The sequence below is a fragment of the Tinamus guttatus genome, unplaced genomic scaffold (genome assembly GCF_059628265.1).
Source record: "Tinamus guttatus ecotype Peru unplaced genomic scaffold, ASM5962826v1 Tinamus_guttatus_pri_ptg000090l, whole genome shotgun sequence".
NCBI classification, from domain to species: Eukaryota; Metazoa; Chordata; class Aves; order Tinamiformes; family Tinamidae; genus Tinamus; species Tinamus guttatus.
In genome coordinates, this window is record NW_028288624.1 from 3,477,246 (window position 1) to 3,492,552 (window position 15,307).

The window sequence follows — 15,307 nt, forward strand, 5'->3', positions numbered from 1 at the left end:
CAGACCTCCTGCAGCACCCAACCTCACACTGAAGATCTTTGCTAGAGCTCCCTTGGTCTACCCTCCCACTCAGGTTTGGCAGCACATCCCTGCTCCCACAGAGGGGCAGTCAGGCCTGTCCTGCATCACCAAGGCTGTGAGGAGGCCCCACAGGCTTACAAAGCTGAAAATTCCCCATCCCAGTCCTCACAAGCCTGGTGAGCACCAAGTTTGTCACATAAAACCATAGAGCCTCAAAGATATCAGGGGAGGCAGGTAGAAGTCCACACGCAGTTGGCTTTGGGCACTGTAGCAAGATGAGACTTACCACAGTAGCCTCAAACAGGAGAGAAAAATCCAAGGTGTTTAAATCTAGGATAGCTCTTGCTGCAGACAGATGTCTTTGCATCAGATTCCCGTTACCTCATGCTAACCAACTGCAGATAAACTAGGGCCTTGCAGCACAGATGACAAGCAGCAGCCTAAGATTATCCTGCAAATACAGCTGTTCAGCACTGAAGAGTCTAAAGGCAAAGAGAGAGGAAAATAGCTTTGGGAAAGTGGCTGGAACAGGCTCAACAGCAAGAGCAAGAAACCCTACTCCTATAGATGCTCATGTTACTCTAGGAGGTGCTGGACTGGGGAAAAACTACAGGCCCCTCGTCAGTAGAGCATTTAGTGATACTTCACTGCAGACACCCTTCTACCCCCAAACACACAAAATGGAAGCTTTACGAAAGGCAAATCTGAGAGATGACAACTCTATTCTCAAGCTTTTAGCCAGAGGCAGTTATCGGCCGAACACTGCTGCGTTTTACTTTTCTTTTTATTCCCCTCCCCAAGCTCCCCACAAAGCGTTCCTCGTGTTCGCCTTCCACCATGTACTTGGAATCTCTCTGCTGCCTCAGCCTCAGAAAAATTCAGATAGTGATCTCGAGAACAGCAAACATTTCTCTGCGTTACTTCCTTCCTCGGAAGGTCTGGTGATTCTGTCACATCGAGGGCTTCAGTTCTCGATACAGAGAATACAAAAAAAACTAAGATCTTGCAGGTGCAAAATTGAACTTGTCTTTTTTTGGTTAAAAAAAGACTTTCAAAATAAGTGTGGCTCTTCCTTTAGAAGGGTGCAGTCCCTTGCCTTTCCTCAGATGACATTTATTGCTCCTTGTTGTCCTTCTTTGCATCGTCACAGATTTCTTCCTCCTCTTCCTCCTCCTGCACAAGGAACTCTTCAGGTGGCCATCTCAGCTCCCCACTCTCTACATCACCCTCCGTCGGCTCCACCACGATTGAGGGCAGACGGTCCTTCAGCTTACAGTAACAGTCAAAGTCCGAGGGATCAGGGAAAATCTGAAAGAGCCAAGAAATAGTCCATGAGAAGAGCTGCTTTCAAGCAGCTTTACATCCAGCAAAACCCAACTTAGTTTTGTGTCTCCAGGACAGTCTGGACACAGAGTAAACCACTGAGTGAAGGGGAGGCCCCTAGTACTTGTAAATAAGTACCTCTAATCTCTAATCTATGTATACCAAATAAGCACTGCCTTAGAGGCTTCCAAATCATGTACTTGCCTGGACAGTGCTCACATACACATCTGCCCTTTATCTAAAAGCTGCACCTCCCACCACCCCCTACTTTTGCATTAATGCTCATACATTTGCAAACTAAGCTAAATTATCTCAATCTAGCATCTCATTTCCTGCTTCTGGTCAAGCTACACATGAAAACAGACTTGTGCTCCAGGTTCTGCTGCTAGAAGAGAAAGCAGGTAAGTGACAACAAGAGATAGAGCTACAGAGTCTTGTACCAAGGCCCAGCACAGCTATCAATCTAGGGTAACAGAAAAAAAAAACCCTACATTTTAAAGATAATCTTGACAGTCTTTTATGGATCACAATTTCTGGATGTTAGTAGTGAGAGTCAGCAGGAAGGCACTCATTTTGTGGAGATGTTGGAGACGTTACCTATTGTCTGCATTTCTCAGGGCTGCAGCATAGCCAGGGAACATTCCCAGCTGAAGGCAATATAAAGATCTGCTTATCTCTAGCCCCTTGAAGTACATCCTTTCCATCTCCAGCTTGCCAGAAGGATGCATATGCACCACAGCAGACCAGGGCCAGTACTCACTGGCATTGCCATTGGGCTGCTCTTTGATCCCACTAGGTACTGAAGCAAAGGCAGGGGCCCAGGAAGAAGTGCCATTGCACTGCAGTGTTAACAGCAGGTTTGCATGAGTCAATCTGAACAGAGAAGTTTCCCATTGCTTGCAAAAAATTCCTTAGAGAGGTAGAGTTTCAAATCTCAATTCACCCCACACAGAACCACAACTTGACAAGAACCAGTTGCCACACTAGAGCACCCCACTGATAACCAGAGTATTAATCTCTTACCACCTGTTTATTTCAAATGTTATCATCTGTTAGAAAGCCGATTTTATGTTATGGCTGCATTAAAACACACTGAAAGGCAAACAACAAAGCAGTTCTGCCTCAAGACTGCAGGTGAATCCAAGAGCTAGGTAACTTTTAGAAAGTTTGTACTTTTCTCTGAAAAGTGGCATTTTTTGATAAGCTCCAGTAGTGCCCCTGCAGGAGAACAGCACTGGCAGCCTCAGGTGGGCACAACACTCTTGGATTCCTCAACTTGGGAGCAAATCAGAGCTACTTTGCTTTTTGAGGTGCCATTTGCAAAAGCAAGATGCTGTCCAGGGGCCGCAAGCACTAATCCCAGAACATCACACTCCTCATGCCAGTCACACAGGTGCCCACCACCCTGGGAAGAGCTGGCCCAAACCCCAGATCAGAGTGCAGTTCAGCCAACTTGTCCTTCAGCAGAGCATCCACAAGCCACACCGTTAGCAACTTTACTAAAAGTCTGTGACTACCAGACTTAGCTACATTCCTTCCTCAAGTTCAAAGCTTGAGGGAGACTAAGCACCAGTCAGCTGCTAGGTAAGTAACTTGAGCCAGGCAAGGCAAAGCCATGAAGAGTAACTCCAGGAAGAGATGCTCAGAAAAGTGACTCAACATGCAGGCAGTGCACAACACGCCGTGTCTTTGCACACCAGCAGCCTCATGGGGCTGCAAATCCAGTTCCCACAGCTGCACCCCTGCACACTCAGGTGCCCAAGTGCAAGCAAGGCCTTTGACAGGGCCCCATTACCCTGAGCATTGCGTATGAAACACCTGCTATTGGTCACTCCCAGCACGAGCAAGACAGTAACTGTTTTAGAGCTTTGTGGCTTCCGCTGCACCAAACAAAAGCAGTTTCAGACACCCTGGCATTACTGGAAGTACAGTCGATGGCTCTTAAGCATCAACTCATTATCTAAACTCAGGATAGGAAAAAATACCCTTGACATTACATTGTTTAGAAGGTTGCAATGGAAAAAGAAGTGCAGTTCAGGAGGTTATATAAGCTGATAATGTCATGAAAATAGCCTCCTGTGCAAGAAAAATAGCAGTATAATAATTAAACTAACCTTTGGCTGCTATCATTTTAAGCACATTAGGTCAAATTGGAGCAATTTCTTTGAAAATAGTCTGCCAAAGTTTTTTCCAGAAACTATATAGCAGTCATTTCCTTACAAACAAGCATCCCCAAAATGTGGTGTGCAGCTTTTTTAATAAAAAGCTAGCACAATCTTATCTCAAACAGCTGCAGGACAGGCCGAACCCAAGAAGGTCAAGATTTTTTCCACTAAGTCATGCTTTTTAATCATGGAGGCAGCATGAAGTGAGATGTTGCAACTGCACTTTCAAGGGGTGTGGACAGTGAATGGAAAAAATACACAAAGGCAGATTTCCTACCATGTGACAAGCAGGGCAACACAGCACGCCAAGTACAAGTACTGAAAGGAAAAGGGTTTTAAATTAAGACTTCATTTGCACATCCAGCAAAAGGGTAGCTACCCCAAGCAGCCTGCCTAGTGACTCCCAAATAAGCCAGGCTTAAGGTGTCAGGCTCTAACACAGATCAACAGGCACCAGTAGTGCACAATCCCACACAGCCAGCACCAGGCTGCATGTAGTGACACCTAATGTCTAACCTGGGCCCCCTTCCAGATGGGACAATGGGAAGACCAGACTTGTACGGATCATGAAACAAGTTCTCCCCTGCGAACATGCAGGCTCAGGTCTGACCCTGAGGCCTGCACCACTTTACATAGCAGCAGCAACAGCTTATCTAGCAAAGCCACCAACAAGCTGTCCTTGCATTACCCAGCCCATGCGCCAAGAGAAGGCTCTGCATGACCTGAGGACACAGCAGCATGGGACTAGCTGTTCCCCACCTATCAGAGCAAGTCACCATGCACACAGCTGGGAGGTGCTGACTTCTGGCTCATCTGGTCACCTGATGGGGAAAAACAACCACCAACAGACTGGTAGAAGAGGTTAGCTAAGATCTATTTTAGAAACCTGAGAAATTCCCCCTACCCACACCCAGTCAATGCATGGGGAGGGACTGTGCTTGCTTCTGCAGAGCTGTAAATCTGTAGCTGAGCCCCATTTCTAGCCTACAGTGGCATCTTTAAAGCCCACAGAGGAAGTGTTACATTGCTGCTTAAACTGTAAGACAGCAGCCTGACACTTGCTGTGAGAGTATTTTTCAGAGGCCTCTCCAGACTCTTTTGAGGCTTGCTATCTCCACTGCCTGTTTCAGATGAGACACAAGGTGCCCCCCTTCCTGCTGTTCTTGCTTTTCAGTGCCCTTTCCAGCTGAAAGGCAATACTCGAGCTGAAAACCTTAGACTTTAAGATCATGTCTGCCTCTGTTTTGGACAATCTAGCCCTACTCTCCTTGAATGAAGTCTTGGCAACAAGAATGGAAAGTTTTCATTGCCTTGGGGAAGCTGAGTATTCATAGGAACAGAGAAACAACAAAAGCAGAGGATGTCAGACAATTAAAAGGATTCACTACAGAGCTACCATAATCCAAGTGACACTTGCAAATTCAAAACAACTTCCACATGTGCATTCCCCCACCCACCAGGGGCCTGAAAACTGTTTTCCAGAGCAAAAAAGGTCTTTCTAAATCAAGTTATTACTTTGGAGAAAACTTCACTTCACTGTGGCAATACAAACAAGGCTAAAGGTCTGCATTAGGGGCTTATCAATTCAGGTACAATGAAAAGCCATATCGTAAGCACAATAAGTAAGTGCTCGCCCTCCTACACCAAAAAAAGTTAAGTTTTGTGACTCTTCAGCAGTATCAAGTTAATATTTCAAACCAAATCTGAATAAGTTCTCAACATAAAACTTCACTGCCATAGAGAAACAAGGCAAGATTATTCCAGAAAATACTTAAATCTCTTAAGTCACTTATTTGGAGAAGTTCTCCAGCTACAAGAAACAGTCCTACAAAGTTTTGCTCTTATAGTAGCCATGACTTGCAACTGAGCTCAAATTTATGAGCTGTGAAAACTCCACAATGAGTCTGCCCTGTCTTGGAGACAGTGGCAACTAGACTTCATACACAATCACAATTTTCCAGAGTAACAAGGCATTGAATAAGCAGGGAAAAAACATGATGAGCTGTTTTCTTCAGCCTGAATTTCAGTGGAGCACTTTTTTAGCATAGCACTGAACAAGATTTGCTTTGGCTCTGTTTATTCCTTTGCTGAGTTCTGACTTCATTTTAAGGTCTAAGACCCTGGGATACTCAAACTCAGGCTAAAAAAAATTGAGACTGCTTAAGGCACATCTTTTTAGTAACCAGGCACTGGCTGTGTGATGCTCTGCAGAAGAAAAATTGGTGAAGTTACCCTAAACTCCCCCAGCATCATGAGCCATTATTGCAGCCCAGTGCCAAGACCTGCAGGCAGCAGAAGGCCTGTCTACACCAACATGAAGCACCTTAAAACCAAACAGCTACAGAAACCTCAATTTTCCATCTTCTCCCACCAGACCCTGGTGTCACATTCACAGCAACCAATTTCCTCAACAAGATGGAAAACCCAAGCTTTTGCCACAGACACTGCCTTGAGCATTAAAGCTATTACCTAGATTGGGTCTGACATGATTCACAGTGAGCTGCAGCTGTGATTAACCCCGACAGATCCCAGCATGATGCAATGATGTGACTTAAAAGAGCTCCAGCTCCCCATGACAACCAAACCCAGCCAATGGCATGAGACAGGCTTCGACTCTGCACCCCAATCGCTTCTCTTAAACAGGAGTCCAAGGTCCCCTTTAAGATGAGCGAGCCAGCCCAGCAGCCGAGCAGTGAGTCTGTAGGCATGAGCACACCTGGCTCTGCTCGGGATGAGTTTGCTCAAAAATAAACACTTTGGGCATCAAAGTGTTCTCCGTTATGCTCAGACCCAGCTCCACTTCCAAGAAGCAAGGTGAGATTCAGGTCAAGACTCTGATTTGACAACAGCTAGGTGGAATGATTAATTCAGTCACGAACAAGGCTAATTTCAGGAGTGCCACTCATGCTGCTGTGAAACAGCCTTAGAGGACAAGCTGGCAGAGGGCTGATTAGGCCTTTCAGAGGCTGGGTCTGTCTAGGAGCTGGAGGAAAGCAAGCCATGTCCCAGATCCAACTGGCAGCAAAAAGGCCCAGCTGGCAGAGAGCTGCCAGACAGGAAGCAAGTGGAGGCCTCCACGGGCACATCTGCTTGTAGCAGGGGCATCTCGAGCCATCAGCTGCATTTCAACGAGTTTTTGTTTAGTAGTCCCACAGGAATTATGGGACATCTATTAAAGAGCCAGAAATAGCTCTTCACTGCAGGCACAAGACCCAGCATGACATCATGTTTTCAGCTGCATCTTCTGTTTTGTCTGTGCCTCCCTGTTCAGAGAGGCCTGTGCCCCAATTTTGCCATTCATTTCTGCCCAGGCCCTTTAAATCCATTGGCTGAACCATCTTCAAGGGGCTGCAAGTGCAGCTCTACATGGCAAGCACAGGAATAAAAACAGAGAAAGGCTCTGAAGCTGGCACTGCATTAGCTTGCAAAGCTGGTACACATCAGCTGGACAGATTTCTCTACAGACACAGCAGCACACAGGCTGCCTTTTCATAAAGGAAACTGCCTATAAAACTAGGCCTACCCAGGAAACCCAGCTACCACAGACAGGCAACTGGTGCCCCTTGAGCTTTCACATCACAGCTTTGCAAGCAGTGATGATCAGCCACAGAAGGCCAGGCAGCTTCCCCAGCAGGTACAGTCAGTGCCAGACAGTTCAGTTCATGTCCAGACAGACACTAGTGCAAGAAGAGAGCAGGCAAGGGAGCGTGGGGTAACGCAGTGGAGGAGGCAGAAGGACAAACATGCAAGTGACTTTCTGTGGGAACTCGACAAGACAGACAGGAACAACCCTGAAGTTAGTGAACTCCACAGAGCAAGGGGAAGCAAAGCAAAGCTTACACTTGGTAAAATTTATTTGTATCTGCAGTTTACCTCCTGGTAAAAGCCGAAACACTTTAAAGCAGTACTGCTGGTACGACAAGCCTACCTGCAGCAGACGCTGATTTTCTTCACAGCTCAGCAGAGCTGCTGAACCATCCTCTGACCCAGGCCACTTCACATCTGAATGTGGTGGCAGAAGCCAAGCCCCATCTCACTGCCAGCACCTGGGGGACCAGCTCCCAGGCAGGCCCTCCTCTACACAACTCAAAAGACAACATTTTCAACACCAGTTTACGGTCATCTCTAAAGTAAGAGAAAATCCAAGTTCTTCTGCTGGAAAAGAAACATTTGAAAAGCCTGCCTCTCCCATCTTGGCCCTCTGCTCTTGCCTCCCACAGCCAACTTATTACACTTGCACCTTGGAAGACCGACTCTGCAGCTTGGTGGAGGAAGATGCAGCTTAGAGCAAGTCTCAGCACAGAGGCGGTCATGCGCCATTAGCTCTGTCGGGATTTAAATTATTGCACTACAGCACTCAGACTAGCATACAATTTTCCATGTACCAAACAGTCTCTCCATCAGCAGGACGGAGCAAGAAGTGCCAAAGTCTGAGGCAGAACCAGGTGTTCGCAGTACCGCTTGCATTTGATTTGTCCTTGCCATTTTAACTTGAATTGACTTGAGGTTTTCAACTTACCTTGATTTATGCCACAACGTTTTCAGCCTAAGTGCTAGAAGAAGGCTGCAGCCTGCTCTCCAATCCTCTTTGCACTAACCTGATTTAGCAGCAGACCTCATACACAGCCCACACATGGCTCATATCCTATCAGGATCTTCTATTTCTGGCCCTCAATCCAGACTGCAACTTCTCTGTACAATCACCAAAAGGAGCCTTTTGCCATCAGTTTGGCTTGCACCACAGCAGACTACTTAGTGGTAGGCACATTGTTAAGAGATCTTGCAGATCTTATTTGAAGAAAGCAATCCATGACTAGAACACTACAGAAAGGAGATCCAAGATGCATAAGCCCTGCATAAAAGCAAGTCATCAGAGTTTATGACTCACACTCTCCAGGTTCAGATGATCTACTAACAACCCATTCATCCAAACAGATTTTATCAAGGTCATTAGCACTGTGGGGAAAAGCCTTGCTGGGGCAATGGCTAGAGCAAGCAGGGTACCTAGATTCTGCCACACTGGGCAGAACTAAAGAATTTGGAGAAATGAACAGAAGCATTTGACCTGCCTGGGTTAAGCTTCTTCATATGGTGACCCATTAACACAATTGCTTGAACATCCAGCATGTAGGGGTTGGTCTGATCATTTCGGGATTAATGACCATTCCCACTGTTGCACACTCCCTCCATGGGAGGGAAAAAAAACAAGGCCATATGCTTTCCTTTAACTAGAGCACACAGCACAGCTATTCCTACATGCAGGCAATAAAACATGCTTGCATGGTCCAGATGCAGACCTAAGAGCAGCTACACATCCCATTTCCTTCCCTGCAGCACTGGCTGATGTTGGAGGCCCAAGCTACAGCCCAAAGTTCACTTGATTTCATGCTTCAACTCACTGTTATAGACTCACAGCTCATTTTTTGGACTTAAATACACACGCATACAACAGCACACCTAATTTGAATGCACGCTTACATCAAGGGCCTCCATGAAGGTTGTGTAATCTTCAAGGGAAGAACTCTGCATCAGGACCCACCATTAAGAGCTACTCTGTGCAAAGACCAGATGCAAGTCAGCTGCATGCACTCCACTTCTGTGCTAAATCTCATCAACAAGTTTCCTGGAAGAGCCAGGAAAACCAGTCTAATGCACACACTTGTCCTGTGATTAACTATAAGCCAGGAAATACATGACAAACTTAAGCAGTAAGACTAAAGTGGTTTCTAAGACCATCTGCTAACCCCAGCCATTGATCTAGAGGTTAACAGTTAAAGGCATCATCCACAACTTTCACCATGAAAGCAGCTCCCACCTTCAGGCACCCATTATCTCCTCTTGACACCTCAGGGCTGTCTCTGGCCTTACCTTGAGCTATGGAAGACCATCAGCCCCCTCAGATAGGTCCACAGCAGTCAGGAAAAGAGAAAAATAACTCAAAAGATTTGCACACTGTATAAACATCTCCCATCTGCTCCAGGAAGAACACGTATATGCCCAAGAGCCTTCTCCCCCTTGTGACAGGGGCAAATCCCACTTTAGCAGATCTCCCACTGAGCCCCCAAGAATGCTAAACAAGTGGGAGCTTCATCACTCCAGAAGCAATGAAGTCCTTTGCAGATCCAGCCCGATAGCAAGCAGTATTTCTGACAAATTGCTCCTGCCAAGCAAGCATTCCAGTCTGTTGACTAGTTCTCACTGCAGCAAGACTGGCTGTTGGGCCAGGCTACAGAAAGGTGCATCATGCCAAGCTCGCCCCCAGCCTTGGGGAGCCTATGGGGATCCACTGCAGGAGCACTTACCTGGTACGAGAGGCCATCCTTGCGGGGGCTTAGCCCGATCTCATCCATAGCTGGGGTGTTCATCATCACTTCAGTCATCTCAGCTGATCTCAGATAATCAGGGCTGCAACCAAAGACAGCACTGAAATTATCCGAGGGCTCCAGAAGGACTGAACAAAACCTGAGGTGCATCAAGACACTACAGCAGGGGTGGTCACCAGGCTGTTCCCAGCCCCTTCCTTCCTGTCCCCTTGGGAAGGGAGAGCAGCACCTCGGTACCCAGCAACTCCAGCACCCAGGGCACAGCAATCGCGTTTCTCTCCGAGGCCGTGGCTCAAAAGACCCTTGGGAGGTTTTAACATCAGTTTCCACCCCACTCCTAGACTCCTGCCCCCGAAGCGGCAGAGAAGGGCCCCCTGGCAGGACCTAGGCGCAGCCGCTGAGGTTTCTCGGTCGCCGTTTCTCAGAGCTCCAGCTCCCACCGACCCGTTTTACAACCGCGGGAACCGCGCACCGGCGGGGCGGGCTACGCCAGCGCTCCGGGCCACAGCGCAATGCCCACCCCAGAAACGCCTCGAAAAAGCGAAGCGGATCCCCAAAGTTCCTCTCCTGGCGGTCCGTTCACGCTGCCCCACGCAGCGCCCACGGGAGCGGCGCCGCGGCAGCCACAAAGGGCACCCACGGGAGCCCCGCGCAGCGCGGCCGCCCCACGGGCTCCCCCTCCCGCCCTGGGGCGCCCACTCACCAGGGCAACGGGCAGAGCACAGACATGAAGTCCCAGCGGGGCGGGGCAGGCACCGACCCACAGCGGCACCCACGGAAAGCGCCGCGGACACGAGCGCGCCGGAACCGCCGCTCCCGCCGCCGCCTCCCGTGCGAGCCGCGCCGGGCGCGACGCGACCCCCTTATATAGCCCCCGGGGGCGGGACCGGGCCCGCGGGCCACGCCCACCCCCGCGCGACGTCACCAATTTCATGAATGGCCCCGGCGCGCGCTGCCCGTGGCGGAGCCCGCGTGGCCTTGGCGCACGCGCGCGAGGTCGGGGAAGGGAAGGACAGAAAGACGGTGCTGCCGCGGCCGGTCGCGACAGGGAGTCACGTCGCGATGCGGCGCCTTTGCCTCCAACGACCCCGGCTCTCCCTCGTGGGGGGCAGGGTCCCCCCCCGCCTTTTTTTTTTTTTTTTTTTTTTTTTTTTTTTTTTTTTTGTGGGACCCCCTGTGGGGCCACGGGATGCAGACCTCTGGGCCCCACGTGTCCCCGGGGCTGCAAACACTGTGCAGGCTGCTTAGGGCAACATGCAGCTGCAGGCCCAAGAAGCCAGAGCCGACCAGGGGGGTAAATGGGAGCAGGTGGCAGCACCAACCCAAACTCCCAAGTTTTTTAGGGGACAAGTGTGCAAGGAATGGGCACCTGGCCCCTTGACAGCCACATGAGCCACCTGGGCAACTGTATGGACAGAGTGAACGCGCAGGGATGCTTCCCTGGGAGGAAGAGCCTGTTGGGATGTTCAGAAGGCCAGGCACCTGGGCGGACCAGATCCCATGTCACTGATTTGGGATTCAAAAGCTCATTGCAGCCAAGAGCTCTCTGGTCTCCCTCTCTATGTCTGCAGGCAGGCTTATAAATGCCCACAACCTATAAAATTGACAGTAGATGCCCAGCCCTGCTCCTCAGGAAGCCTTTTGCCATAGGACCTGCAGCTGGAGGCAAACAGAAGGAGCAGCTACCCAAGGCCAAGCTATCTTTAGCAAAACAGTGGGAATCAATAAGGGCAGAGGAAGGGAAGGAGGCAAATCCATTTGCTGCCAGAAAATGTGAGAGGCTTGTGGGCAGTCATGGGTGAAGCACATTTCCTGTGTCACCCTCTTGGCTTCAAATTGCTAGAAAATAAGGTTCACCTTTGGGCAAAAGCCTTGGGCCTCAGCAGTTTCATCCGAAGTCCAGAGCATGTCCATGAGGCAGGGCTCGCCGGCTCCTCGGCAACGTGCTGCGCCCAGCACAGTGCAGGCGCCGCCAGTGGCTTTGGTGACCGCTCTCTCCTCCGCTTTCCGGCCCCACGAGAAGCCCCTTGCCCTAAGCTGGCAAGTCCTGCTTTGCTCCTCGGCTGCCCTGGGGAACTATTTAGCCTGGAAAAGGCACAGGGCTGAGTAAGACTCAGGCTTTGCCAGAAAAGGGGGTTGCTACGCACACACCTGGTGAATGATCCTTGCAGTTACTGTGCTGCACCTTCAAATGCAGCCGCTGCGGCTCCTTGTCCACACGCCTGCCTGTGCGTGGACGTCACTTGCCCCAGTGTTTGAGCACCAACTTTAAAGTTTAATGCAAGAGAGACCTTGTCCTTAGTTCCACCTAGTCAGCCCCCAGACTGCATAAAAATGTGTACATACATGCGTGCATGTGTTTCCTCAGACCGGATAATTTAATCTTCTTATATGCATATTATATAATCGCAGTGCACGTGGGTGTTTTTGCATCAAGATTCAGCAAGCTCCTTCTTTGTGCCAGATTAAAAAGAATCACGAGGAGCTGATCTGGGCCCTGCAAGTGCATGGGAATTCGGGTAGGTGCAGACAAGCCCTCCTGCAAGAGGCAGGGGCGACGCTGAGTCGCTGCCAGTGCCGAGCTCCTGCAGCAGCAAGCGCGTTCCCCTTGTGCCTGTCTGTGCTGGGCAAGCTGGGGACACGGCCTGGTGGCAAAGAGGGGTGAGAAGAGAAGTGGTCCCCAGAGCACGAGGCTGAGGTGCCTCGATCGCTGCCTCATGGTCTGCAGAGGGGCTGCCTCAGGGACAGGAGGTGCGGGCTGCATTTGGTGCAAAAGGCAGGGCTGGCTTGGCACCTGGGTGGCGCAGCCAGGTAGGTTGGTGGTTATACCTCGATGATGGCTTTTTGTGGGAGGAAGCCTCCCAGCACATCCGTGGGCAGATTGGGCAGATTACTTACCGCTAGCTTGGTGAGAACATCGGCCTCGGGGCCAGCCGATTCCTGTAGGGAGCCATGCAGAATCACGCTTTTATTACTCGCCTTGGCTCCACGCTGGCGAGAGGTTCATTCTCGTGCTTAACCATCAGCAGCTTGGCAGCACTTTGGGAAGCGAGGCACCCTCGCTCTGGCTTCGTAAAGGGATGTTATTCGACGGTAGCCCATGCAGAGCAGGTTTTTACCCTGTGCCTTGATCAGAAAATGCTCCCTCGGCAGCTAAGCTTTCAGAGGGGTGAGAGCCATGGAGCCCCGTTAGCTCTGTGGCAGCGGGGCCACCACTTGAAGCCCTGCATGTCCCAACAATCAGCTCATTGCATCCCCGAGCCTGCAAGGCTGGATTCCTGCTCCTCCTGTGACGCAGAGCTGGGGAACATCCGTGCAGCACGCGGCTCCACAGCTGCAGGGCAGCACACGGGGAGAGGAAGTAAAACAGCATTGGATTTGGGGTTCATTTTGACAAAAATCAGAAGGAACGGCTCTGTTCCTGCCCTGCCACAGCGCTGGGAGCGATGCCGAGCCCTGCCCAGCACCTTACGAGGGTTTTGCTTTTGGGTTGCAGTGGGAGCTAGTAAAAGCAGTCAGCACATCCTGACTCCTGCTTTTCTTGCCCATCCCGCATGCTTACCAGATCCCTCACTTCATTGCATGGGGACACCCTTGTCACCCGGGGGCACAAACGGCAGCACTTGGACTCTCAGCTGGGAAAACAGATTTCCAGGGAGCAGAGCTGATTGAAATCAAATGAGCTCTTATGGCTTTTCTTCTTTTTTTTTTTTCTTTTTTTTCTTTTTTACTCTTGAATTTATAAATCTCTAATGTTTTGTGTTTAGGGGAGTATAAAAATAATGCAAGACAAACAAGTGACAGCAGCAATTCACTCCTCTGCTGCAAATCCCCAACAACCAAAGCAGGGGAGCAGCCAGCAGGTGAGGCGTGGGCCCTCGCTATTCCCACAGGAGCATCCGTGCCTACCCGCAGCCACAGCACAGAAATAACGCTGCAGCTGGGCCGTGGCCACAGGTTTTCACCCCCCTGTCTGGACTCTTAAGCATTTTCCTCCACAACTTACCTGAAATGATGCGAGTAGCCTGAATTTAAGCCCCGCTTAAATTTAAGCCCCGCCAGCGGAAACAAGGGGCAGGGCTGGCGTGCCGACGAGCCGGATGCCGAGGGGGCAAGCGAGGCTGCAAGTGGTGACGTGACTGGCGTGGGGTCGCCTCCATTTGGGAAAGGAACTCCCTGTCTCCCAGCCAGGGCTGCGAATCCTACAGGGAAAGTTTCCGAGCAAAAAAATAAACTCTTTCCCATTTGGAATTTAGAAACAAAACTGTGGAAACATTTTTTTCTGTCTAATGTTTTGCAAAAAGTTATTTTAACAAATTTAAATTCAGGGCCTGCTCTGACCGGCCAGTGCCCTGGGAAATAGTTGAATCCGGGCCACAGCGATGGCCGTGTCGGAGTTGGGGCTTGAGCTCCAGGAGCCCTGCAGTTCTCGGCACGTTAGCCCTCAGCTCAGGGACAGCACTCTCCAGGCTCTCCCCAGCTCCTGGGATTTGTCCGCATGGGAAGGGCTGTGCAGCCAGCATTGGCTTGCTTGCTGCCCTCGTTTTTCACTCTGTAATGTCCGTGCTTACATGGCTTACATGATCTGCACAGTTAGGGGCAGCCTGAGGAGTCCCCTGAGCTCAGCTGAATTGATTCCCAAGGAGTCAAAACAACTGAGGAGAGCAAATCGATGCCAAAAGCCCTGAGCTCCGCTCAATATTGGGTTAAAGTCAGAGCAAGAGCCACCTTGCCCATGGGGGCGCCTGGGTCCTTGCAGGTTTTGACCATCTCCGCTGGCCTTGAGGAGCCGGGGGCACTGCCAGGATGCGAGCGCACGGAGGCCGGGCCGCGGGACCCCAGCAGCGTGTGCTTATCCTCGCTCGTGCACGCACGTGTGCAAGCGCTGGCATGTTCTCGTGCACCCGCCCCATGCTGCGCTGCGTCAACGGGTCTCACTGATGTCTGTTAAACGAAACCGTGATGCTCAATGGTGACCTTAGCCCTGACCTAAAAAGGCCTACATCTGTCAAGGAGCAAGAAGTAATCCCATAAAATCCTCAGCTTCCTACTTAGCAGGGTAGGCTAGTTATCCTCTGCCTTCTGCCCTGATGGCTCTCACCAAGGCAGAGATCTGGGCACTAAGTGCTTCTTTGGGGACGCCGAGAATGAGTAGCAAAGCTGCTAAATGTTTCTGCTCTGGGGAGGCCCCTCATTCCCTGTTCCGTGACCCAATCTCCAGAGCAAAGATGGAGCCAAACAGTGGGGAATGAGCTGGTTCTCCCACTAGTTGCGGGTCTCTCCCTGTGAGGCCTGGCCTTGCGGTTGGCTGTGTCTCAAGTGGGTGCTGAGTTCCCTGCTGACCCAATGCTTTTGACTGAAGCGGAATCAGAGCAGCAGAAAAACCAACCTCTCTGCCTCATGGAGGGCGTCTCTACCGGGAGGGTTGAAAATACCCCGGACACAGCGTAGCCCCATCCCTGCTCCAGTTGCGTT

The 15,307-nt window shown here is 50.4% G+C and overlaps 1 protein-coding gene across 1 annotated transcript; it reads right to left on the reverse strand.

Annotated features, from left to right (window-relative positions):
* Positions 1-342: 342 nt before the first annotated feature.
* LBH (LBH regulator of Wnt signaling pathway) lies at positions 343-10,656 on the reverse strand. Its single transcript, XM_088520553.1, has 3 exons — positions 10,536-10,656; positions 9,812-9,914; positions 343-1,329 (listed from the first exon to the last, which is right to left on the reverse strand). Exons 1-3 carry the CDS (start codon positions 10,559-10,561, stop codon positions 1,135-1,137), a joined length of 324 nt encoding a protein of 107 aa, XP_088376679.1. The 5' UTR covers positions 10,562-10,656; the 3' UTR covers positions 343-1,134.
* Between the last annotated feature and the right edge of the window lie 4,651 nt (positions 10,657-15,307).

Bases quoted from the DNA above. Each gene is read 5' to 3' on its own strand.
- LBH (XM_088520553.1), bottom strand. From the start codon at position 10,561: ATGTCTGTGCTCTGCCCGTTGCCCTG. The intron at 9,915-10,535 runs GTGAGTGGGCGC...CTTTGGTTGCAG, and splicing joins GTGCTCTGCCCGTTGCCCTG to CCCTGATTATCTGAGATCAG. The intron at 1,330-9,811 runs GTAAGTGCTCCT...TGGCTCTTTCAG, and splicing joins AGGATGGCCTCTCGTACCAG to ATTTTCCCTGATCCCTCGGA.